The sequence below is a fragment of the Ptiloglossa arizonensis genome, chromosome 7 (genome assembly GCF_051014685.1).
Source record: "Ptiloglossa arizonensis isolate GNS036 chromosome 7, iyPtiAriz1_principal, whole genome shotgun sequence".
Lineage (NCBI taxonomy): Eukaryota > Metazoa > Arthropoda > Insecta > Hymenoptera > Colletidae > Ptiloglossa > Ptiloglossa arizonensis.
In genome coordinates this window covers 13,441,724-13,465,390 of record NC_135054.1, presented here as the reverse complement: position 1 = coordinate 13,465,390, position 23,667 = coordinate 13,441,724, and the positions used below count along the sequence as shown (strand labels likewise).

The following is a 23,667-nucleotide window of genomic DNA, read 5'->3' as shown; positions in this document are numbered from 1 at the left end:
TAAACTCGGGTTACAGCAGCTGTAAAAAGACACGATACCTTATCCTCGACTGGCCTAGAAACCTACGAAGATTCATTGAAACGAACATTTTGCAGATATTTTCGTTGGCTTTGGAATGTAGAGTATAAGGTAGGAGGTTGGTAATTCAATGTTGGGTTGATAACAGCGAATAGTGTCGTTTTTTGTACCATTTTAATGTCTACAGTCTTTATGCAACAATGAGGTAGTATTATATTATCGTGTACGAAAATTCCTCGTCGTCCATTTAAACTCGTTTCTGTATACGTTCACCGTGACCTGGTAACTTTTGCACGTGATCACATGTATCGAATAAATCCTTTACTCGCAACAATAATGGACCCCGATCCTAAAATGGAAGCTACTTACCTTTTTAGGGTGTTACCCTTACCTAGGATCGTCTAACGATACACTGTGATAATTTCCTTATTCGATCATACGTTACATACCTTTTAGTTTAGAATAACAATACATCATGATAGTTTATCGAATCCTTCTTTACTTGTAAAAGTTTCAATCCTGAAACAGCTACTTACCTTCTAGTCTAGGACCATTTAACGATACACCATGATAATTTATCGAATCCTTCTTTACTCGCAAAAATAATCAACACCAATCCTCAAACATCTACTTAGGTTCTAGTCTAGGACCATTCAACAATACACCATGATAATTTATCAAATCCTTTTTTACTTGCAAAAGTTTCAATCCTGAAACTGTTACCTTCTAGTCTAGGGCCATTCAACAATACACTTATTTAATTTATCGAATCTTCTTTACTCGCAGAAGTTTCAATCCTGAAACAGCTACTTACCTTCTAGTCTAGGACCATTCAACAATACACCATGATAATTTATCGAATCCTTCTTTACTTGCAAAAATAATCAACACCAATCCTCAAACACCTACTTACCTTCTAATCTAGGACCATTCAACAATACACCATGATAATTTAACCTTCTTTACTCGCAAAAATAATCAATACCAATCTTCAAGTAGCTACTTACCTTCTAGTCTAAGACCACTTAACGATACACCATAATAATTTATCGAATCCTTCTTTACTCGCAAAAGTTTCAATCCTGAAACAGCTACTTACCTTCCAATCCAGAACCATTCAAAATCCACCACGATAATTGTTCCACTCCGCTAAAATCCTACCAGCTAGCAAAAATAGTCCACACGAATCCGAAAGCAGAAGTTGCTCACCTTCCAATCTAGGATCGTCCGACGTTTCTCGGTTCACGATACTCGAAATTCATTGGTATCGTTGATGGAAAGCAGCTCGCTCACGGGCGTCCGTCTCCCCCGCCCCGATGATCCCTTGACATTGCGCGTTCCATAGATCCATCCGCAACAACAGCTACGTGGTCTCGTGTGAGTGGTACCAGTGCCGCGGGTTCTTTTCGTGCAACGTCGCCGGCGACGTCGTGGTGGCCGTCGTCGGCCTAATTATACGTGTTTCTCCGTATTTCTGGAATTAGACTGCGGATGGGGCGCGGAGCGGTTGACTCGCGGTGAAGCAGATGCGTGCTTCCGAAGCTCAGTCGCGCGTGATCCACCTCGAATCGCGCATTCGATCCTCCTACGAACGAAGCAAACCTGTCGCGTTAGAGAGTAGTCGTAACCCAAGTCGTCGCGCGTCTTTGTGGCAAGCGGGTGTCGTCCGATGGGGCGAGCACGTACGTATCGTTTACGATTGAAGCATCGATCGATGGTACCGCGATCGAGGAACGAAAATAATAAGAAGAATTATTTTCGGTAGCTACCGAGTAGGCCAGGTTCGTCTCCGACCTAGATCATCCTAGAGGGTACCGAGAAGAATCCTTTGTTCGTTGCTCGATCCGCGAGGGAATCGCTCACTTTGGCTACCAGGTAGCCTAACATTCGTTCGTCCTCGACTTGGAACGTCTCAGTGCGTATCAAGTTAGCCTGCCTTTCGGTTCATCTTCGACTTGGAACGTTTCAGAGTAGTGGTGTCAAACTCGTGTACGAACACCGAGTGCAGTTCTGGAGCATTGGAGGGAAACAGTGCCTCGATATAACGTTAGCGATTCGATCGATTTCTTAAGTTTCATTACACGATGTATCGTATTGGTATTAATTTGCAATTGTTTGAAAATTATTATTGAACCGTGAAACCCGTGTTTGACACCATTGTTTCAGAGAACACCGGTAGGTGTTCGTAGACTATCATTACGTTCGTTCATCTTCGACTTAGGGCGTCTCGGAGAACACCGAGTAGCCTACTTTCGTTTCTCTTCAATCTGGAGCATCGCGGAGAGTACCAAGAATTCTCTCTTCGTTCCTTGATCACATATTAATTATCCTCGACGGGTATCGGATAGTACAAGTTCGTTGTTCGATCAGGAACGTCGCGGAGAATTCCAGGTACTCTCTGTTCGTTCCACGAACGCGAAGAAATTATTCTCGGTAGCTACCAAGTGGTACACGTTCGTTCGTCTTCGACCTAGAACGTGCTAGAGGTCCTCGACGATCAACAACGAGTCTCGAACTTGGATACTCATCGACCGTTGTTCCTCGAGCGCAACAATATTTCCTCGATCGTGGCGCTGGTTAATGTTTACGCTGCTCGAACCACGGAACGATCGCACGTCTCAAGGATTATCGTATTCAAGGAGCAACACCGTTCGAGCGCGTATCGTAACTCAGAGATCCACCACGGGAGCGGTCTCCAGTGAAACTTTGAATAGTGCGTCGAAACTGAGGGACCGTGACAGTCGTCATGGCGACCACGGAGGTTTTCCAGGATTGGGACTCGCCCCACGATACCATCAGCTCCATGACCAGGAGTAGCACCACGCGTAAAACCACCACCACCACCACCACCACGACCAGACGAGAGGTAAGATCGTTCAGGGCGATAGGTATACGAGAAACCGTGGATGAAGTTTTGTTTTTCAACGTACCGTGGAATTGGCTTAATTTTTTGGTAGCATCTGATAGCTTCTACGGTCTCGTTGGCGAGGCTTCGGTTCGTTCGCGATGTGGAACCAGCCTGACAGATGTTCATCGTCGTCTTTGTTGTCCTTAGCTAAGTAGGTAGCGTAAATCGTTATTGCTAATGTATTCCGCGAGCGTTGAGACGTGGACGAAGTTCTGGGTTAGGTCTGGGTTAGAACTACAATTATTGTTTGTACAGCGACATTCGTACTCGATAATAGCCTCTCGGCCATTTATCGTTAGTTTTTCTTGGCATCGGTAGCCTGGATAATTGAACTCCACGTTCAGGGCCAAGCTGAGGATCTTCGCTGGATAAAAATTGAATAATATGAAAAGGAGAAATTTAATCCCGTTTAATCAAGTCCCAAGTATTGCGAGCATAATTCTCTCGACCTGTTTGTTACCAAAATATCTCGTAGAATGTTCCGTAAAATATTCAACGCCGGTCTGCTTTATCGTCTTTCGAATCTTTGAATTATCGTCAAAAGCGTTTCGCAATAAACGAATTATCGTTGCGTTAATACCGTCGCGACGAAAATTCACTAATCGTTCGAACAATCGAGATTCGTATCGGGTACTTTAACAACAATCGTACCGCATCGACAATCCCATCGATTCTTCGTATTCACCACCGACGACAGTTCATTTCCATCTTATCTCACCGATAAAAATCCATTCGTAAACGTACACACTCAGCCCCGAGTGTACTACAGATGCTACACTGTGCACACACATCCACCTAAGATTAGAAATTCCACCGAGCACGAATTCTTCGCTCAAATGATGAAATTCCATTTTGCGATACAAATATTGTTTCCTCTGAACGAGATGGGTGGGGGATAACGAATGAAATTTGTAATTATATAACGTTTCATAAATCTTAACAGCGTAAGATAAATTTTACTCGCGGAACGTGAAACAGGAAGATTGCCTAATCGAAATAGCACACGTACACTGTCTCTCTCTCTGTCGCGTCTTCCGGCTGCTGTCCACCCAAATACTTTTCGCTCGGGGGGAAGGATTCGAAGTCATCTGTGATCTAGTTAGAACACTCGGTACGCGTGATCAAAGAACGTTGGTCGAAGCCCCAAATCGTCGCTAAATAAAGTTCAAACGTCGACGTTTACAAGCTGGCCGAAACGGAATCGGGCAAAACTCTGAATAATCCCGTGCGGTAATTTGCGTAACGTAGGAACGCTTTTGGAAGCAGCGTTCTCCGAGTGGTTCCTGCGTTTATAGGAGCGTTGCCAGGACCCAAGGCCGATATGCCTCTCCAACTAAAACCGTGATAAACACCCGTGAAAATCGCGAACGCTCGCGATGAGTAATCCCGGATTCTGGCTGCTTGTTTCTTTGTGTATCGTCTCGCTAGAGCAAGAATGATTTTCCCGAAACGACGAGACTCGCGAGCGAGCTTCAAACTTGAGGAAACACGCTTCAAACCGTACACACACGTGCGCAAACTTGACGTATTTCACGATTCGGAACCGTGTTCGCGACGATTTTAACGAGTGCGAAAACTTTGGTTTCAAATTTGGACAGAATTTGAATTTTTTGGACAATGGAATATTTATCGTTGAAATAATTGAAGATAAAATTTAGAGTTTCGCTTTTTGGAATCTTTCGCGAGGAATGTACGAATATATTTGGTCGAGTTTCATGTGTATTATTTTTGCATCGATTTTTAGTTCTGGTTTCGTAATTGAATGTGTATGTTTATTAGAAATTTCATCGCTGGTTATACAGATGGCAAAATTATTTTAGATCATCTCGCGTTATGAATATTGTAAATTAATTAAAATTAAATGATACGTTTACTATTGACAAATTCGTTAAAATTAAACTGGTGTATCTACTATTGACAAATTTATTTAAATTAAAATGGTAAGTCTATGTATTAACAAATTCACTTTTGTAACATCTTCCTTCGGTATCTTTATACTGGAGTAACCAGAAGAATTTGCATATCATCAAAAAAGTATGTACTTGCATTTAAAAGGAGATTGCAACTGCACTTTACAGAATGCGCCTGCAAAGTGCATTCACAGGGAGATGGACCCGGTTGCATCGTTTAACTTTTTCTTCGACTGTTGTTTTCCATTTTCAACGAAGCACGAGAGACCACTGCACCCTATTGCGCGTTCTGTGTGGAGAAAATATGTTGAGTAAATAATTGAGAAACTTGTAAGAGAGGGTGCTACTTTAATCGCTATTGTGGAAGATTTACGTCGGGGTAAAAAGTAGAGAAAGGTGTCGTAAAATTTGCTCCGTTGATGCATCTGTTTTTCGACACTTCGTTTCTTCGGTTTCTGGGCAAGGGTCACCTGGATCGTATCTACGTGCAGTTTAGTAATGACAATGAACGGAAAAACAAGTACGCAAGGCGAAATTCTGACCTTACCCCTTTGTAAATCTCGCACACGCGCGACCGAAACCTCGCTTCTAAACTGGTACTCGTTTCTCGACTATTCACCCTACATTTTTTGTATACCTTGCATTTTCAAGGGGATTAATACCCCTTTGAAGTCGAGCACAGCTTCGAGGAGTATTATTTCGACAGTGAGAAGAAGAAGAAGCGTTTCGATGATGTTCCTCGCGAATTGCCACTCTCGTTTTATCCGCGTTAAGTCGGAAACGATTCTTCGAATAACTTTTTTTTAAAAGGCAAAGATATCGGTAGGAATCGTTTAGAATATTTCCGAAATTTTTCCAAAATTATATAAAACACGGTTATAGAATACACCGTAGGAAAAATTTATGTTTCGTTCAAGGTATGTACTTTTTTTAATATTTTCTTCTATTCGTGCAATTCTAATCGTCGTTTTCGCGCACTAGAAATATTTTCTCTCGAGACATTCGTTTCCTACTATTTTTAGCAAACTTCAAGTTCGTTGACCCCTCCAGATACTAATCCTTGACTCGAGACATTGGTCTCTCGAATCGTAAAATAGTTCTGCTTGGGTTTCTTGAATTAATAATAGGAAGGATAAAAGTTTATATTCCAATTATTTATGTCTGGTGTGGTATCAAAGGAAAAGGAAAAGAACGGGAGATTGGATACACAAATCTTAAAAGAAAACCGATAGCCTCGTTAATTCTTTTATGTATCACAAACGATTAACAATATCGTGTATATCATGTTAAATGCTTCAGATCGATAAATAAATGAAATGATGTTTACTTAACACGTATTCTATGAAAATGAAAACAATAGTACAAAGTTTAGCTATTAAAAATGTAAACTTATTATTTGTAATTTCAAGTATTCCACAAAGTGATGCAAGGGCTTAACCCTCTCCCTGAGATTTAATTTTGAATTTCATTCGTTCTTAAGGCACAAACCCTACTATTTGAAAAACTATTTCAAGCTCATAATTCACTTATCGATTTAAAATTTCCCAAAAATAAAAATGTTATACAGTGTAATTAATATCGCATCATAAATTATTCTTAAACGATTTCTCCGTAAAACATAAATTCGAAGGCATTGAACCGTATATATAGTCTGAAATTTGATCATTCGAAGGATCTCCCTGTATCTACTACGAAAACCCACAATTATACTCCAATCTTTGTTCTACATACCAAGATTGCAAAACAGTACACGATCTAATTCGCATTCACACAATGAATTTATTCGTCTTCAGTGCTTCCTTTTCTCCATCCCTTGATTCAATTCCACGATTGGTAATTAAAAATTCTACTATGAAAACCCACAATTATGCTCCAATCTTTGTTCTATATATCAAGATTGTAAAACAGTATACGATCTAATTCGCATTCACACAATGAATTTATTCATCTTCAGTGCTTCCTTTTCTCCATCTGTTGATTCCATTCCACGATTGGTAAAACGAAACTGTTTTGGTAACTGAAATTGGTGAACTGAAATTGGTAAAATTTCATTGCTGTAAAACGAAAGAAGTTTCTTTAACCATCGTAAGACGATCAGTTTCGGACAGGAAGGTGTCGATCGTGAATAAGTAGCGCGAAACACAAACGCCTAACTCGAGGGGACGCGAAAGACGCGCGAGGCCTCTGGAAATAGAAGAGTGACACAAGAGTGAAGGCCTGCAGCGCGAGCCACGGATGCACCGTAAAGTTGCTTGTTTTAAATAGGAGCAACGTCGACGGCGAAGAAGCCTGCTCGAAGGCTCCGCCGATGGAAATAGCGGAGGTCGTGCACCAACTAATGCACTATATCCGTTTCGAAATCGTAAACCATCGATGGAGGCCTTCGATAACCTTCCGCAATTTCGTGGGAACCACGCAGTGTTGGGGTCTGTCCCAGTCTGTTGCGTCTGGACCTTGAAGACTGCCAATTGGTTTCTGTGTCTCGATCCAGTTGAACGTTTACGTATTGAAAGATGTAATTCTATGTTGGTCACACCTGGTGACTGGTATTTCGAGTTTGAAACGTTCTTCTAAGGTTGCAGAAAGGACACTTCTAAGGTTGCAGAAAGAAAATTGCAGAGGTTGATGGTTCGAAGTTCCTGGTTCAATTTAGAGTCTCAATCTTGTCGAGACTTTTGTGCAACTTTCTTTCAATTACCAAATTGTAGAGGTTGATCTTTCGAAGGTTATGGTATATTTAGATTCTTCTTGTCGAGACTTTTGTGCAACTTTTTTTAATTACCATATTGTATAGGTTGATCTTTTGAAGGTGATTGTATATTTTAGATTCAGCTTGTTGGGGACTCTTGTACCACTATTTTTTTTAATTATCACATTGTAGGTGTGAAGCTTTTGGAGCTGACGGTACGGTTTAGATTATTAATCTTAATCCGATTCTCGAGTATGTATTTCGATGTTACAACTGTCTTTAAATGAGAAAATTGTAAAGGTAAACTTCTCGAAGCTCGTGGAACAGGTTAGAGAAAGGTTCTTAATCTTGTTGGGCAGATGGCACAGTTTAACAGGAAAACACCTGACGCGGTTGTCAATCATGGATAATTATAGTAATGACGATAGAAATTGTAAAAATTGACATAATCGACGCGCGAAACCTGGTAGCACCAAGATTGCAACATGCGTACACGTTCTGCACTTTACAGAATGCACTTGCAAAGTGCATTCACAGAGAGATGCTCTTTTCCAGGTCGTAATCTCTTCGAACATCTTTGCAGCTACACTGTGTGAACTACAAACATTGTTTTGTAAGTAACTAGACCTAGGTCCGCGAATCTGGCCTATAGGGATTTATGGCTCATAGGTTGTAGGTTCTAGGTCATTTGTCAGTCTGTTCCTCTCTCTCTCAAGACTGATCAACATTGCCAAGAAAGGTGACCCCAAGTGTCGTCGAATCAAGCGAAAATAAACAAATAAATTGACTTAGCTCCGCCCACATGGTGTACGCATAAAGATGATATTTGTCATTGGAAAGTCAGCTGAAAGTCAGTCATTCTCCACTTAACCTCTGTCAATCTATGAGACAACTTTAGTATGTCAATCTCAGTCAATCATTACGCATACCAGTTTTCGATATTTTGGGCAAGTTGCACTATTCGTGGATACGATTGCGCATCTCGATACTCTTCGTTTCTCATTAATCTGTTGTAACAAGTATACTTAGGAGAATGACGTACGGTTCTTCATCGGTTTAGAATTCAAATGAATAGTCGTACTTGAAGAATAACACGAAACAAATAGATAGAATTATTTTAGTGTTCGAATGAAGGCCAGTTTGTCACGGTTTATCGAAGTTTTGTAGGTAACAGTATCTTCTCGTGTGGAGAAAATCTCGATAAATCGAAATTGGTAATCGAGAATAACAGTTATATTATTTATTATAGATCTGATCAAATTTAACAACCTCGAATAATAACCCATAGACTCGTTCTAGGCAAAAAAATCTAGTTCGATTCTAAATTAAAACTCAGAATTAAAATTCACTTACAATAAGGTGTATTAAGATATATGTACACTGGATCCAATTATGGAGTTTAATCGGTAATTTAAACGTCTAAATTTTACACAAATTTCGGTTCAAAAAATTAAAACCTATCTACAATGCACCAGGATGTGATATAATACTTTTTAATATGAATGGAGGTCTAAGGAAGTACAGGAGCAACCAGTTGCATCTATTACAATAGCTTTAATTAGAAAAGACAATATACTACAAGGACACGATGGTTTGAAAATGACCCAAGAAATGCATTACAGTTCAATATTTAACGATTGCCTGTTTTGTGACAGGTATATTACGTAAATAATCGTATGTTAGAGTACTCCAATATGGGAGGTTCTGCTATACTTGCTTCTTAATATAAGCTACAACTATATTATTGTTGACTGCACAAATTCTACGTCATTGTGGTAGCTACATCACGTAAATAATCGTATACCAGAGTATTCAAATATGGGAAGTTCTACCTAGGTCATCCTTCTTAATATAACAACCTACAGTTATATTACTACACTAAATAACCTACAGTAAATATTATTACATTGAACAAGCTACAATTATATTACTACATTCAATAACCAACATTTATATTACTACACTAAATAACCTACAGTTACATTACCACATTCAATAACCCACACTTGCATTACCACCCCAAATAACCCACTAAATAAGCTAGAGTTATATCACCACACTAAATAACCTACAGTTACACACCACGTTGAATAACCTAAAGTTACATTACCACATTCAATAACCCACACTTGTGCATTACCACCCCGAATAACCCACAGTTATATCACTGTTAACTACACAGCACCTACATCCTTCTGACAGCTAGATTACATAAAACAACCGCGCACTAGGGTATTCGGATGCTCCACCGTACAACGAAACCATCAATTAAGCAACTCTCTCTCCGTACCTATCCACTTGAAGTTACGCCGGTACCGAGCCCAATTAACCAACGCGATATTAAAGAAGCCAGTTTTTCAACGGGCGACGACCACCGTCTGCAAAAGACTGGCCATCGCCATAAAAGTGCTCGTCGTACACCATTTAACTTTCCTCGGAAGGACCCGGCCCCCAAGATTCATAGTTATGGGAATAATTAAAGCGCTTTATGATGCATCGTTGAGCAAGAACGATGCATCATCTGCACGGATGATAAACGGACACGGTCGCTCGTGTCCGAGAAACGAGTCTGGGGCCCATCGCTGGGGGTCTTCTCTCGTTTCGTAGCGATCTTGGCGTTAGAATAAAATCCGCGGGATCTGGAAATAGAAAAGATTCGCACGGCGTTTAATGGATTTATGGTCGCGCGGCGGATCAAGGACGGAATTCGACAAAATGCGGGACAGTCTGTGTAATCGTGGTTCGGTTTCGAATTTATATCTCTTGGCAGTGTCCGATCGTGTGAAAAATGAAAACGCGACGCGATGGACGCTTAAGACTTAATAGACACTCACGGCCGTGAGTCCGGGTGGCTGAACGAAATAAATCGTCACCGGGAGCTACTCGCTAGCATTCAACTACTCGGGTTGGAATGGCGTCTCGTGGACTCCAAATTTCTGTGGCCATCGGTACGTGTATTATTAGGCTGGCGCGTATTGTTAGCCGCGATGAAAATCCGCGTGTACCGTACGGTTGTTTTAACGAATGAAAATATTGTTTGTAACACGGTGGCGTGAGAGAGAGAGAGAGAGAGAGAGAGAGAGAGAGAGAGAGAGAGAGAGAGAGAGAGAGAGAGACTCATACTGTTTACGAGATAACGCCTCTGATCGTGATTCATCGAGCGTAAATCAGTCGAACGTTGAACGAGAATTTGGATCGGTCGGATACCGTGGGATTGGAATACTTTGTTGTTTCAACGTTTCATCGAACACCAACGAGATGTTCTTTCGCGGTTGTAAATTATCGCCACGGTACCGACGTTCTGTGTACATTGAACGTTTCGTGATCCGTTGACTCACGTGGAAGCGGGGCTTTACTTTTGATAGGATAATGGAATTTTATCGACGCTGTAAATTCGTTCGCGAAGCTTTTTTACGGGCGGATACATCCAGAGTGCAAACACTCTGTGCTCGATGAATAGAATATTGTTAATGGCAGGTGTTCGTTGAACATTTTACGATTCGTTTCCTTAAGTGGGAACGGAGCTTTATTCTTCGTACGATAATGGAACTTCGATGCAAATTTTTAATGGGAGGATAATGCGAGAAATTATCTTTTTAAATTTCTTCAATCCTACAGTTCGTCTCCAACGATTTCTTTTGAAAGCACAAATTTGAAAATCCACTCTCACGATCTTATATTTTGCAATTTCAAGTATTCCATCAAGTGGTACAGGGGCTTAAGGCACAAATCCTCCTATTTGAAATTCGATTTCAAGCTCGTAATTCTCTTATTCATTTTTTCTTATAATTATTATTAACTTGATCATTCTTAGACAATTTCCCCGGAAAACATAAATTCGAAGACGTGAAATCATATACGTTCGAAATTTTATAATTCCAAACGTAACAAAGACTCAACACTCCAACATTAGGCTCTCTCTATCTACAACTATACCCCAAACTTTAAAAACGACCTAATTTCCATTCAAACTCACGAATTTATTCATTAACATCTCATTTAAGATCGATAAAATTTCACATCGATAGTTCTCTACCCCTCCCCACCATTATCCCGTTAAATCATCCCCCGTTTCGGTCCCCGTGGCAATTCCTTGGTCACGAACCCTCGATTTCGTTACGAAACTCGAGATCGCATAAACCCGGAGTGTTTCGATGCGAAAACCACCCCTTCCAGGCCCCTCTCGCTCCCTCGTCCCCTCTCGACGTCGATTTTCCCCGATCTGCCTCGAAAAATAAGAACAAGATGCACGTGCGCATACTTTCGTCCAAAGTTGTTCGGTTGCGCGTGAAAATACGCGACATCTGGCACAGGAACTCGACCGAAAATAACGCTCGGAGAAATGAAGGAAAAAAGTGTGGTGTTACGCAACCGAAAGTTTTACGTAGCGCGCAGTCGTTCGCGCGTATGTTAACCGCGACACGAGAATCGGGAAACGCCGTAACCGTGGCTTTTCTACAAAGGTGAGGCTGGCTCCTCTCACCGTGACAAATCGTCGCGGGGAACACTCGTTAATTCGACGCACCGAGTACAAAGTTTTGGGCCTTTTGGCCGTGCCGTGCTACGACACCTGGCACACGATTTCTTTGGCTACCACCCTCGAAACGTTTACACGTTCACCACCCCGCGAACCCACGGACGATTAAAATCCCATTAGCAATGTGTCTCCAGCGTTGTTTCCTCGTCTTTCACCATACCAAGAAGATTTCTCGCGGTGATTCCAACGCCTGGTGTGACTTTAACTACGGTTCGAAATTTTTCTCCAATCTCCATGGGTTACATTCGACCCGCGACTCGCATCCACTTATTTCGTTCACTTTCTATCCGCGAGTGGTTGGTCAGAGATGTATTTTCTCAAAGAAGAAGTTTGGGGATTGGAGGAAACGAGAATCGACGAACATAGCGGAATTCCAGTTTGGTGAATCGGGACCCTCGATTCGTTGTTATTCCGGTTAGACGAATCGGGATTTTTGAGAGTTCGAGACAGCTTTTTCGAAATTGATCTCGTGTCGATTTTGCGTAGCGTGTGTTATGTTATTTTGGGATTCGATAGGAGTGGACTGATTTTAATGAAATGGACTAGGGAAATATTTGCTCGTTGTAAGATTGGGGAACATTTATGGTTCGTGAGAGACGATGAGAAAAATCTGAACCATCTTGTGACAAATTACGAGCGAGTATGGATTAATAAAGTATAATTAGTAGATTGCTTCGATATACTATTTGCATTTAATCTCTCACAATATAGAAACTTTACTTCGTTCTCTAATTTTCTAATTTTCCTAATAAAAATTGTCTCCTTATCGATCATTAAATAAATTCTAATCAAGGTTGAATAAATGAAATTCGATTCTCCGTAGATACTTTCTTTCAAACCTTACGATACGGTATAATAATCATGGAAGGAAACTTTCGTTAGTAATATTCGAGAGGCTCGTTAAAATTGCAAAGAGCTTGCTCACGGTGTATTTCATTCGATTGATAAACGACCATCCGCTCTCAATGATTATTTATCGAAGAACGATCACAATTGGTAACTTATATATAGAAGTTTTCGTAAAACGCGCACCCTTTGGATCGAGAATCCTCGAGTCGAATTATGGCGCGGGGTAATTGACTCGTAGAAGAGTCTGTGTTGCGAGAGGTCGATAATTTCGGTTTAACGATTGTCGATTTGGTTGTTCCATTGGCACCGGAAGAGGACTAGGCACGAAACACCAATGGAGAATTGCGGCGCCAGCCGAGAAGAGGATTAATAGACGCTCGTATCTCGTAAATAATTCAAGCGGGCAGGTCTTCGAGCTTCGCCAAAATCCACTCGTTTAAATTATACCCGTTCTCAACTAAAATTCTCGCGATAAACAACGACTTAGGGCCGTGCCAATCCGTGGTGTTTCGCGAGCCGAGGTTTTTGTTAACGCATGAGAAATCCGCGCGAGCGAGCGAGCGAGCGGGTGAACAACGAAATCGAGATACAGACGATTGGATTATATTGTTCATCGTTTAATTTCATTTGGACACTGACAGAGAGACGCAAAAGTGCGATACAGGAATAGAGTAGGAATAGAGTAGGACGATCGCCATTGTAACTGTGGTAATTTCGAAACAGGTAATGATCTCACGTTGGAAAAGTTTCGTGGAATTTCGTTAACGATCGTTGAATGTTGCTTCTCGACGCGTGGAAGTATGTTTGTCGAGAAGTTGGAGTCCAAGTTGGTCGATTCTCGAAGATTGGACAACGAAGAGTACCTTCGAGACTCGAGACTGTCATAATTTGATTTTTTTCTGGTTTCTCGAAGGATTTGGAAATTGAATTAATTTAGGGTCGTGTCTGGTATCGAGTTTCTTTTTTTTTTTTTGATGTTTGAAGTGTTGGAAACGTAATTGCAAAGTATTGCGTCAAGATTGAAAAAATTGGTAAAGTTATAGGACTTTGAACCGCACTTCTTATGCGCTCCAATGCTGCGCGCCAAACTTTAGAATCGTTCTTCGCAAAACAACATTTTTCAAGCTGCTCGACGTAATATCTTGGCAACAAACTAGAACTTGAAATTTTACACACGTACGAAGTGGTTTCGGTCGGTTCTCTATTGTCTGTGCTAAAAATCGATCGGATGTCTACGAACGTTTTCATCGCCGGAGACAGAATTTTACGCAAAACACGAATTTTGTTCAGCGTGGAAAATTTTACGAATTATTCTACTAAGTTGTTCGGAAAGTCATTTTAAGAGAATATATAATTTAATAAAACGTTTATACACTCTAAAAAAATCGTGTTTCATTTTCACCAAGATAAAACGAAATGACTTTTGGAACAACCCAATATTTACATTAGTACTCATAGTAGATTAAGAACCTCTTCGATTCGTTAGTTCGAACGAAGATAAGTTTTCTACAATTTGTAATCGCAACAAAATCGATTGTACCTACTTGAAAAAATTCATGCGTCGCCTGAAAACATCAGTAAACATACTCCCAAAGTAGGAGATTAACACGCTCGATACTTTTCTATAAAAAAATTCAAATTGAACATCATCGATTCATTTAAGTCGAGGACTAGACAAACCTTTAAATTCAATCCTATTAGTAAAGAAACCAAGTTAATATTATCATTATAAATTAATAACTGTATTTATAGTACACACATACCCAAGCACAATATTACACATGCTCGTTCCCCCTACAAACGTTAAAAAATAAATGAAATTAATGTGCCGTTTAATGCCACCATAAATCACCAGCACGAAAAAACGTATTTCCACGTCGTTATCCATCTTACGTAAACAATATTACACGTGCTGTTCTTCTTGTTCCCTTCAAATACGATCTCAAACGTGGAATACTAATTTCCTCGAGGGGAAAAAAAAAGAAAGAAAACTACTAAAACACGGGTCAACGAATCACAGCACTCCGAGCGTCGCTCGCGAGGAAACTCTCGAACGAAACTTAATCGTCGAACAGAGAGTTAAGCCTGTATCCCACTTGACGCGATGGACGAAACGGTCGGGTGCTCAACTTCGATTCTTAACTTTATTCTCTTCGAGGTAATCGCCGAAGAAGCGAGGGAAATAAACTGTGCAACTGGGTTCACTCGTTTCTTCGACTCGGGAAAAACACAGCGGCGGAGGTCTCGAGCGGGTAGCGGATAAAAGAATTATAAGCGCGGAATCGCCTTTAGTATCGAGAAGTTTGCGCGCAACGAGAGCGCGTAATCCTCTCAGGGGGCCCTTGTGAAGGAAAAATACGAGAGTTAAGAGGCGAGGGTAGTTAGACGTCGGTGCGAGGATCTTCCTCGAATAAAAATCCACCCACCCCTCCCACCCCCACCTCTTGGCCCACCTTGCGTCTTGGAAACTCGCGAGGGTGTAGGAGGGGGAATTTTTCTCACCGGGTGGATATAATGCCTTCGTATTTTTAACGCGCGAACGCTCGAAAACGTAGCTCCTTACGTTCAACAGCCCGCCGGCAGCTGGCTCGCTTTATTTTTTCATCGTTGCTAGCGTCAATATTATTATTGGCCGGTAGGAGCTCGCCGATCCGCGGGATTTCGCGAGAGAAGAAATTGGGTCGAAATGATCGCATCCGTCAGTGAAAGCTCCTCTCGTTCGTTGAGGGAGTTTTGCCTTTGATGGAAACGTAGATTTTGCAGAACAATGTTAAAGGGAAGAGTTACATTTTACAATTCGTTGAGAAGGTTACAGTATGGATACATTTTCTTATTTGGGGTGTTGGGGAATTTATAGAGAAAATGGTTTTTTTTTCGTTGGGGAAGGTGAAGAAGGAGAGTATTATTTAGTCTTCGATTTGTATAGCAAATTTCGGTGAATGAGAATGTTTTTCTCTTTGAGTACTATTAAAGAAAATAGTAATATTTTAGGATTCTTAAATTTTGTTTACAGTTGTTAAATTTCGTGCGTTGTTAAATTCTGAAAAGTGAAGCAAGTAAGTAGAGACGAAAGAAAATCTGATCTATATAAGACATCAGATTTAATTTAGTGTAACTTTTCTAGTTCAGGAAGATTCAAGTTTAATCTTGTATGATTCAAAAGCGTATCGAATATCAAAACGAGAGAGTTGCAAACAAAAAATGAATTTTGTTGCTGGTGCTCCATACTAAAGAAAGTTGTTAAGTACCCACCCTGTCTATACTGGAGATTTCAATGCAAGAGTACGACACTAAGCATCTATCTATTCGCGACGTGTGATACATCGTTCAAGAGCTATTTCTTTTATCTATAACAGTATATTACATTTATTTCATTCATTTTCGAAAAACGAATACAAAACCGAAAACCATTGATCACTTTAACAATTAAAACGTTCCAAAATAATTTTTAAGAGTTTTGGAACAGTCGAGACAATATTCATTCTTGGTGGTGATTTTCTATCATTTTTAAAATATCTCTAATCAATTTATCGCGACGCAAGATTAAAAAACATACTCATTTGAACAATTTCAGGAGTCTTGTGGTAGTCGGAATAATATCAATCCTCGATACTAATTTTTTATCATTTTTAAACACACTTTAGATTAATTCATCGTGACTTTGCTCTGGCAAAATTCACTCTCGTACGAGGGATGATTTAATTTGCGCGAAACGTTTTCACGACAATCGGTTTGCGCGTAAAGCGACGTGTCTTCAAGTTTGTCGGTATGTCGTGAGCAAAAGTCCTCGTGGAAGATGGGGTCTTTGATCTTTACTCTGTGAAAAGAAACGCTGGAGGAGCGCACCCCTTCCCCCGCCACGTCCCCACGCTCGTTTATAAAAATACATCCACGAACAGCGCCGCTATTTCGACTCGAACGATCGATTCACGGGTGTATTTTCAGATCTTCGGCGACCTTGGACGATGAGAATACTCCGTACTTCCCTACTCGTACGAATGTCACTCGTTTCACGAATGAAAAGTAAGAAGAGTAAGAAATTTTCACCCCTTCCCACAATCTCTTCCCCATGAACAATTAAAATGACCGATAGCTTCCGTTCCATTTATCAGCAAAGATAACATTAACTAGAAGACCTTATATATTTTTATATGCGACACAAACCGGATCAAAAGACAATATTTTAACAAATTTTATTCACATTATGAAGTTTACTTAGTTACTTCATAACACGTTACATTTAGAAAATTATTAACTGAGTAACGAGTAATGAATCAAAAATGGTAGAAATTATCTAAATAAAAAAGTATTGATTTGTTATTTGCTCAGTAAAAAATACAATTCGAATTATAAAATGAATACAGTGAGATAAACTTTGAAGAAGACTATAACCTATTGAAACTCGTGGAAGAAACCCAATTATTAAACAAACTCCTACAAAACACCGCAATTACGAAGAAGAGAAACTTTGTAGATCACTATCTGGTAATTTGATTCTCTTTCTGGGATCAATAACACAGAGTTTCGTTCAAATACGAATATGGCGTTTAAAATCGATCCATCTCGGAACATTGTTCGAAACTCAAAGGGAAGCGCACCGTCCTAATTTAAAACAATATTTGTCGATGCAATTAGAATAGAACGGCTCGACGACAACGCGTACTAAATGCACCGGGTGCGAATGTTCTATCGTTGATCTGGGTTGAGTGGCACGTAAATAATCCCGCGTGTCAATTCGATTTAAATTTAGCGCGAGTAAATCTTGGCGCGTAGGTTCTGCGTGTGCGCGTATCGATCACGGAAACGTCCCGAGTTTGTTTCGCGGCGGTCGATGGGGCTCGATCGTTTAAAAATGTTCCACGGTGTGAAACTTCACGGAACTCGAACGCTTACTCGGGAACCTGGTAAACAAAAATACGGTACGGAATTCGGAATCTTCGATCGACGAACGAACCTTCTGTCCAAGTGGAAACGACGCGTATGAGACTAAACAAAATTGCTCTCGTTTTTCACTACGCGAACTTATCGCGAGTTTCGCGCCACGAGCACGTAGTAAATTCTACGAACGATTTTGAGAAAATGTCCGCGCATGAGGTATTCGGAATTTTTATTTAACGCTCGATGGTAAACTCTTTGGTAAACTGTGAAAAATATTGCGTATTTTATATTTGGGAGAAATGCAGGTGCGGAATCGTCGATAAAAATTCAATTGTTCGTTTCTTCCATCTTGCGAAGAAAGTATATTTCGTTTGTTTTAGGAGAGGGGTGAAATTTTTCAAAATATATTTCGAGACACGTTCATCGAAAGAATACATTTCACCGAAAAGACGTTTGAGAATGTATTTTGAGAAAAGATCGTATTCTTGCCCAACCTTATTCCCGAGAACATTAATTCGTCAACTAATTGGTTGTTTGTAGATGTAATTTATAACAAGTGTAAATTGGAATTCTAACGTGCTCCGTGTAAAAGGAACGTGATACGCAAACGAATCGAACCGCGAGTAGTGTTAAGTAGTGCAGTGGGTCGGGTTTGTAGCATTGACATTCAATTGCTCAACCATTTGCATAAATTTCTCGTTCCTCGTATACATCACGCGTGTATTTATCTCGTTCGCGTTTATGGTAACAGCGAATAATACACGATCATCATTAAAACCGCGTTTCCAATGGTGATTACGGTTTCTCATCGATAGTTGCTCGATTATGATCACAATTCGTCAAATTAATGCGATTTTCCCGAACATCGTCGTTTCTACTAAATTATCGCGTTACTGAAAACGAAACTTGGTAACGATACGTAAAAAAGCGTGTCAAATCGCTATTAATATCTCTACAGTCAGCTATTAGTCTCGATAGTACTCTTCGATACACTGTACGTATAATTCTCTCGAAACGTAGTTATACATTGTACAATTTATTAAAATTTTGCCTGGTAAAATTAAAATTAATTGCGCAAATGGAAAAAAATTAAAGACCAGGTTCAATTAAACGAATAAACTTTAAACTGATCCTTCAAATATCTACAAATAAAATAAAAACTTCTGTCAGCAAAGACGCTTCAGAGAATTCGTATTATAAAATCGAACACTTCTTACGTAACGACCTGATACAATCGAACACGCATGATCGCGCTCTATAGGATTAAAACACCGTCTCCATCGGATCATCCGACATCCGGATTAATCGTATTTGGATCAGCGTGGATTTACGGTGCTTTCTGGGATCGCGACACCATTGTCCGCCAGAAACGACGAAAGAAGATACAAATCTCGCGACGAAGAGAAGCGTTTCGACCTTGCAAGCTCAGGGCCAAAGCTCGACAAAGAGTCACGCGAGACGTGCTCTCACTGCTGAGGAATAAAAATAATGGAACAATGGGAGAACTCTGTTTATATACATTTCATTGTTTCTTAACACAAAGATATGTATTTAATATATATATTAGATTTAAATGGTATTTTCGAGAGCTAATTCATAATGCTACATCCATTTAATCGTTTCTTACAAAAATATTAACACTACTCATTATAGACGTGCATGCACTATTTCTAGAAATCCCCATTATCAGTCGTACCACTTTTCACATATCCTCTACACTGTTGCCAACTTGAATCTGTAACCTAATTTACATCTAACTTTATAATCACTTAACCTTCCACACAATATTTATATCCTTGCTCATAATACGTTCGATAAAAACAGTCTATAGTATGTTACATCTATTTAATCGTTTCTTAAAAAAATATTAACACTATTCATCACACACGTGCACGCACTATTCTTCGAAATCCCCCATTATCAGTCGTACCACTCGCTTAACCTCACATATCCTCTACACTATTGCCAACTTGAATCTATAACCTAATTTACATCTAACCTTATGATCACTTAACCTCCCACACAATATTCATATCCTTGCTCATAATACGTTCGATAAAAACAGTCTATAGTATGTTACATCTATTTAGTCGTTTCTTAAAAAAATATTAACACTACTCATCACACACGTGCACGCACTATTCTTCGAAATCCCCCATTATCAGTCGTACCACTCGCCTAACCTCACATATCCTCTACACTACTGCCAACTTGAATCTATAACCTAATTTACACCTAACCTTATGATCACTCAACCTTCCATACAACACTCGTATCCTTGCAAATAATACGTTCGATGTAAACAACCTCACACTCACGTGACCACTTATAAACCGCATCATGACGCGCGTGGAATTTTATTTTCCTTCTCTTTGTGGCCGAATTCATCGCGATACGTAACGATACCTGGAAACAGTTTGTTGTGGCCGACGTTAATGGACGCGAACTTCCGGCCATGAATATCCAATCGGTGAAAGAACGAGACAATGTCGGCACGCGCGACAACCTCGAGGATCGATTTAAAAATGTTTTAAATCGAAGAAACCACGGGTCGTGAGAGTTTTCACGAGTGATGACTCAGTCGAAGATTACTCATCGCGAAGATCGATGAATAGATCGCGTTGAAACTTTTAAATACGAATCGTTTAAAATCTTTTAACACTAGAACTACCAAAGGAGTTAATTTGATCTATTTCGAACTTCTTTTTAAAGTTACTTAATTATTAACGGTGAGTTTGCCTACAATATTCGTGGACAATTATCGAAATAGACAACTAATCGTACTGGTAAATTATTATAATTTGCCCTTCCCCCATCTAACTTCAAAGATACGTATGTGGTGTGATACAAATAGGAATATGATCATCGTCGGTAGTTATAATGTTATGAAAACACGCCATTATGAAACGTAATCGCGATAAAAGACGAGGTGGAGATTTTTTACAAAAGTAAAACATACTCGCTAAAGTGTTGTACGTTTTGTTCATATTTTTGTCCAAAAAGTACACACCTACGTAGAGAACCGTGAAAAATACGAAATTTTTCATTTTATTATTTTTCATATATGATTTCGCGAACCGTCTTTTGCTCCATTCCCCTTTACGAGAGACCAAAACATTTTAAGCATTCGGGGGGCAGTTAGAGTACCAAAAATCGATCGAATCGGCCGATGGAATTTTAACCGAGCTGCGGAAATATAATTATACATACAGAGGAATTGAAATACCAAAGAATCGTTTGTGTAAATATCTAACGGAAGTTGTAGAACCAAAAATCCGTGGAATCCTCGCGATTCGGACCGCTGATACCGCACGAATGGAATTTCGCGATCCGTTCTCTGTTCAATTCCGCTCATTATTTCACGATTGCCACTGTTTCGCGATATTTCATTCTATTAACTGCTAAACGCAAATATTATTACACGGTATTAAATACTTTTCTCGCGGTGTATAAATTGTAACGATACGGTATCATTAAGGCAAGTGGATTCTCATAGATCGTTCATTTGATCATCTAATAGAATCTGATTGAATAATTTTAACGGAGAATGGTAAACATACAACGTTCTTAATCATTTTACAGAAGATTAGGAGTAGCTGCAAAGTAATCTTTCGTAAAGTAAAGCTCGTGTACTGGTACGAAAGAAATTTAAAACATTCTTAGATAACAGTCGTTCTAAATATTATGAATAAATTTCCAATTCTGGGCGGAAACAGTCTGCAATTTTTGCTTTCTTAACGAAGTAAATAATAAAATTACGATCGAATTTTTATTTTTGTAAGAAGAAGTTACTTTTAAATGTGGAATTTACGTTCACGTAAACGTAAAGTTACATTTACGTTTTTATCGCGAGTGATCGTGTTATAAAAGTATAATACTTGAGTATTTGTGTAAAAAGAGAAATGTGTGTGCAAATACTTTTGCACGACAACGCGCAACGATAAATTTCGCAAGACTACAATTTTAGCCTTTTCAAGGATACCGATGCCTACGTACTTAGTTTTCAACTTATTTTGCATATTGTGACATGAAAGTCGTTATTAAAATGTCGAATAAATACTCACAATTAAGTTTCCAATGATATGTATATCTACTATTATCGTTATTACTACTGTTACATTATATTTGTTTTATCTATGCGTGTATGTTTTTGATAATAGGTTAGTAACAGTACTTTGCTCGCAACTGGCCTTTTGCATAATTATCAGCAGATTTACTTATCTTTTAAACACACTTGTGTGCGTGGGTGGGAGATGATAAACAAAAGTAATTGAAAATATTAAAATAAAATGCAGACAATGTTAAAATGAAATTAAAATAAAGTAGAAATAAAGTTCAAATAAAGGTAAAATAAAATTAAAATAAAATACAAATAAAGTTCAAATAAAGTTAAAGTAAAATACAAATAAAGTTAAAATAAAATACAAATAAAGTTCAAATGGAGTTAAAATAAAGTTAAAATGAAATGAAAATAAAATGAAAATAAAGTACAAGTGAATTTAAAATGAAATTAAAATGAAATTAAACGTGACAGAGAAACATGGACGTAAGGTTGATAAATGTCACGGGTCAGTATCGATTGGAATAGAATTTCCAGTTTGCTCCAAACGAAATAATTCGTCCCTGAAGAGGTTAACGAGGAAACTGAGACGTATCTTCGAGAACGATGCATCTCACCTGTACTCGTGGACGATGCAGCAACAGAACTTGATTTTGGGTTAACGGCGTGTTACTGTCGGAGTATTTTCACATTCCACGCAGCTTAACATTGAACACACGCACACGGACACGTCGCATATCGGATGTGAAAAGCCTTGCTCCGCATTCTGTCGCCGAATCTATCTCGGAACGCATTTCAGATGCATTCGATACGCTTCTACGCAGACCTCTCTCCTTGCAGACAAAATTAATAGACCCTGAGGACGCATTGGCCGGCGTATCTAATATCGTCGACAGTCCAAATGACAGGCATGCTCTTGTCACGCGAATCATTCGTTCATCCGTCACGCGTCGATACCAGTGGCTGATCGAAAGTTATACTGCTTCCTCGCGGCTCGTTTTTCATTGCAAAAGTGACAGAATCTTCCTTTGCTCTTAGGTGAGTCCAATAAGAACAACCGTGAAATGTAAAAGGCGACAGTTCGCGTGGAATCGGTGTCTCGAAACGATTGTAATCTTTCAATCTTTCGTGCATTTCCGTGTAGAAAAACGTACAGTTGAATAATGTTGAACAATCTCGGAACGAGCATAGTTAATTTTATAATAAACGTCTCGATTCTTAATTCAGCTCCTCGTCGATGGAACAACTTTTTAATATTATTCCAATCGCTTGGAATATTATACCGAGGTTACTTTAATCTTTTTATATTTTACATCGTAGTGAATTCTCATATTACTAAATCTTTATCGATTGTAATTAGACACTATTTTCGTATTAATTTGTGCAGATTCTCTTCGTGTAATATTTAATCAAATACTCGAGTAGATTTTATTAGTAAAGAAGTACAAAAGAAGATGAATAAATTACTCGACAAAAAGAATGTTTTATGCTTCGACGTTAACTTCAACGTTTGATGTTTTATGTTAATTAACGACGCATCGCGATCGAGAGTGAAATTTCTCCAAAATTTTCCTCCTTTAAATCCGAATTCCATCCAAGAGCATTCTCTTCGGCTTTCTACTATAGAAACTGCTTTCTAGAGTCGCGGACACACTCTTACTTCACGCTTCGGCTGTTATTCGATTCTAATCGGACGAACGTTAGACATCGAATAGATCGATATTCACTCAGACACATCGATCCCATCGCTCGTAAATTTATTGCTCGCTTTTACTCGCTCTGATCGCGATCACCGGACCAGTTTTGCCACCCACGCGT

The 23,667-nt window shown here is 39.4% G+C and overlaps 1 protein-coding gene across 11 annotated transcripts in view; it reads left to right on the top strand.

The window, feature by feature from the left end:
• Positions 1–23,667, top strand: part of Tmod (tropomodulin) — a 124,899-nt gene that overhangs the window by 44,472 nt on the left and 56,760 nt on the right. Inside the window, exons 1-3 of one of the 11 annotated variants that reach the window (XM_076317101.1) lie at positions 1,541–1,700; positions 1,784–1,893; positions 2,493–2,884. The exons of 6 other annotated variants lie outside the window; for them this stretch is intronic. In XM_076317101.1, coding sequence (XP_076173216.1) covers positions 2,765–2,884 — 120 coding nt within the window. In that variant the 5' untranslated portion in view covers positions 1,541–1,700; positions 1,784–1,893; positions 2,493–2,764. Of the gene's footprint in view, positions 1–1,540; positions 1,701–1,783; positions 1,934–2,477; positions 2,885–23,667 lie in introns of those variants that run through there. 4 more of the 11 variants (XM_076317100.1, XM_076317103.1, XM_076317104.1 and 1 more) reach the window with 4 other exon arrangements.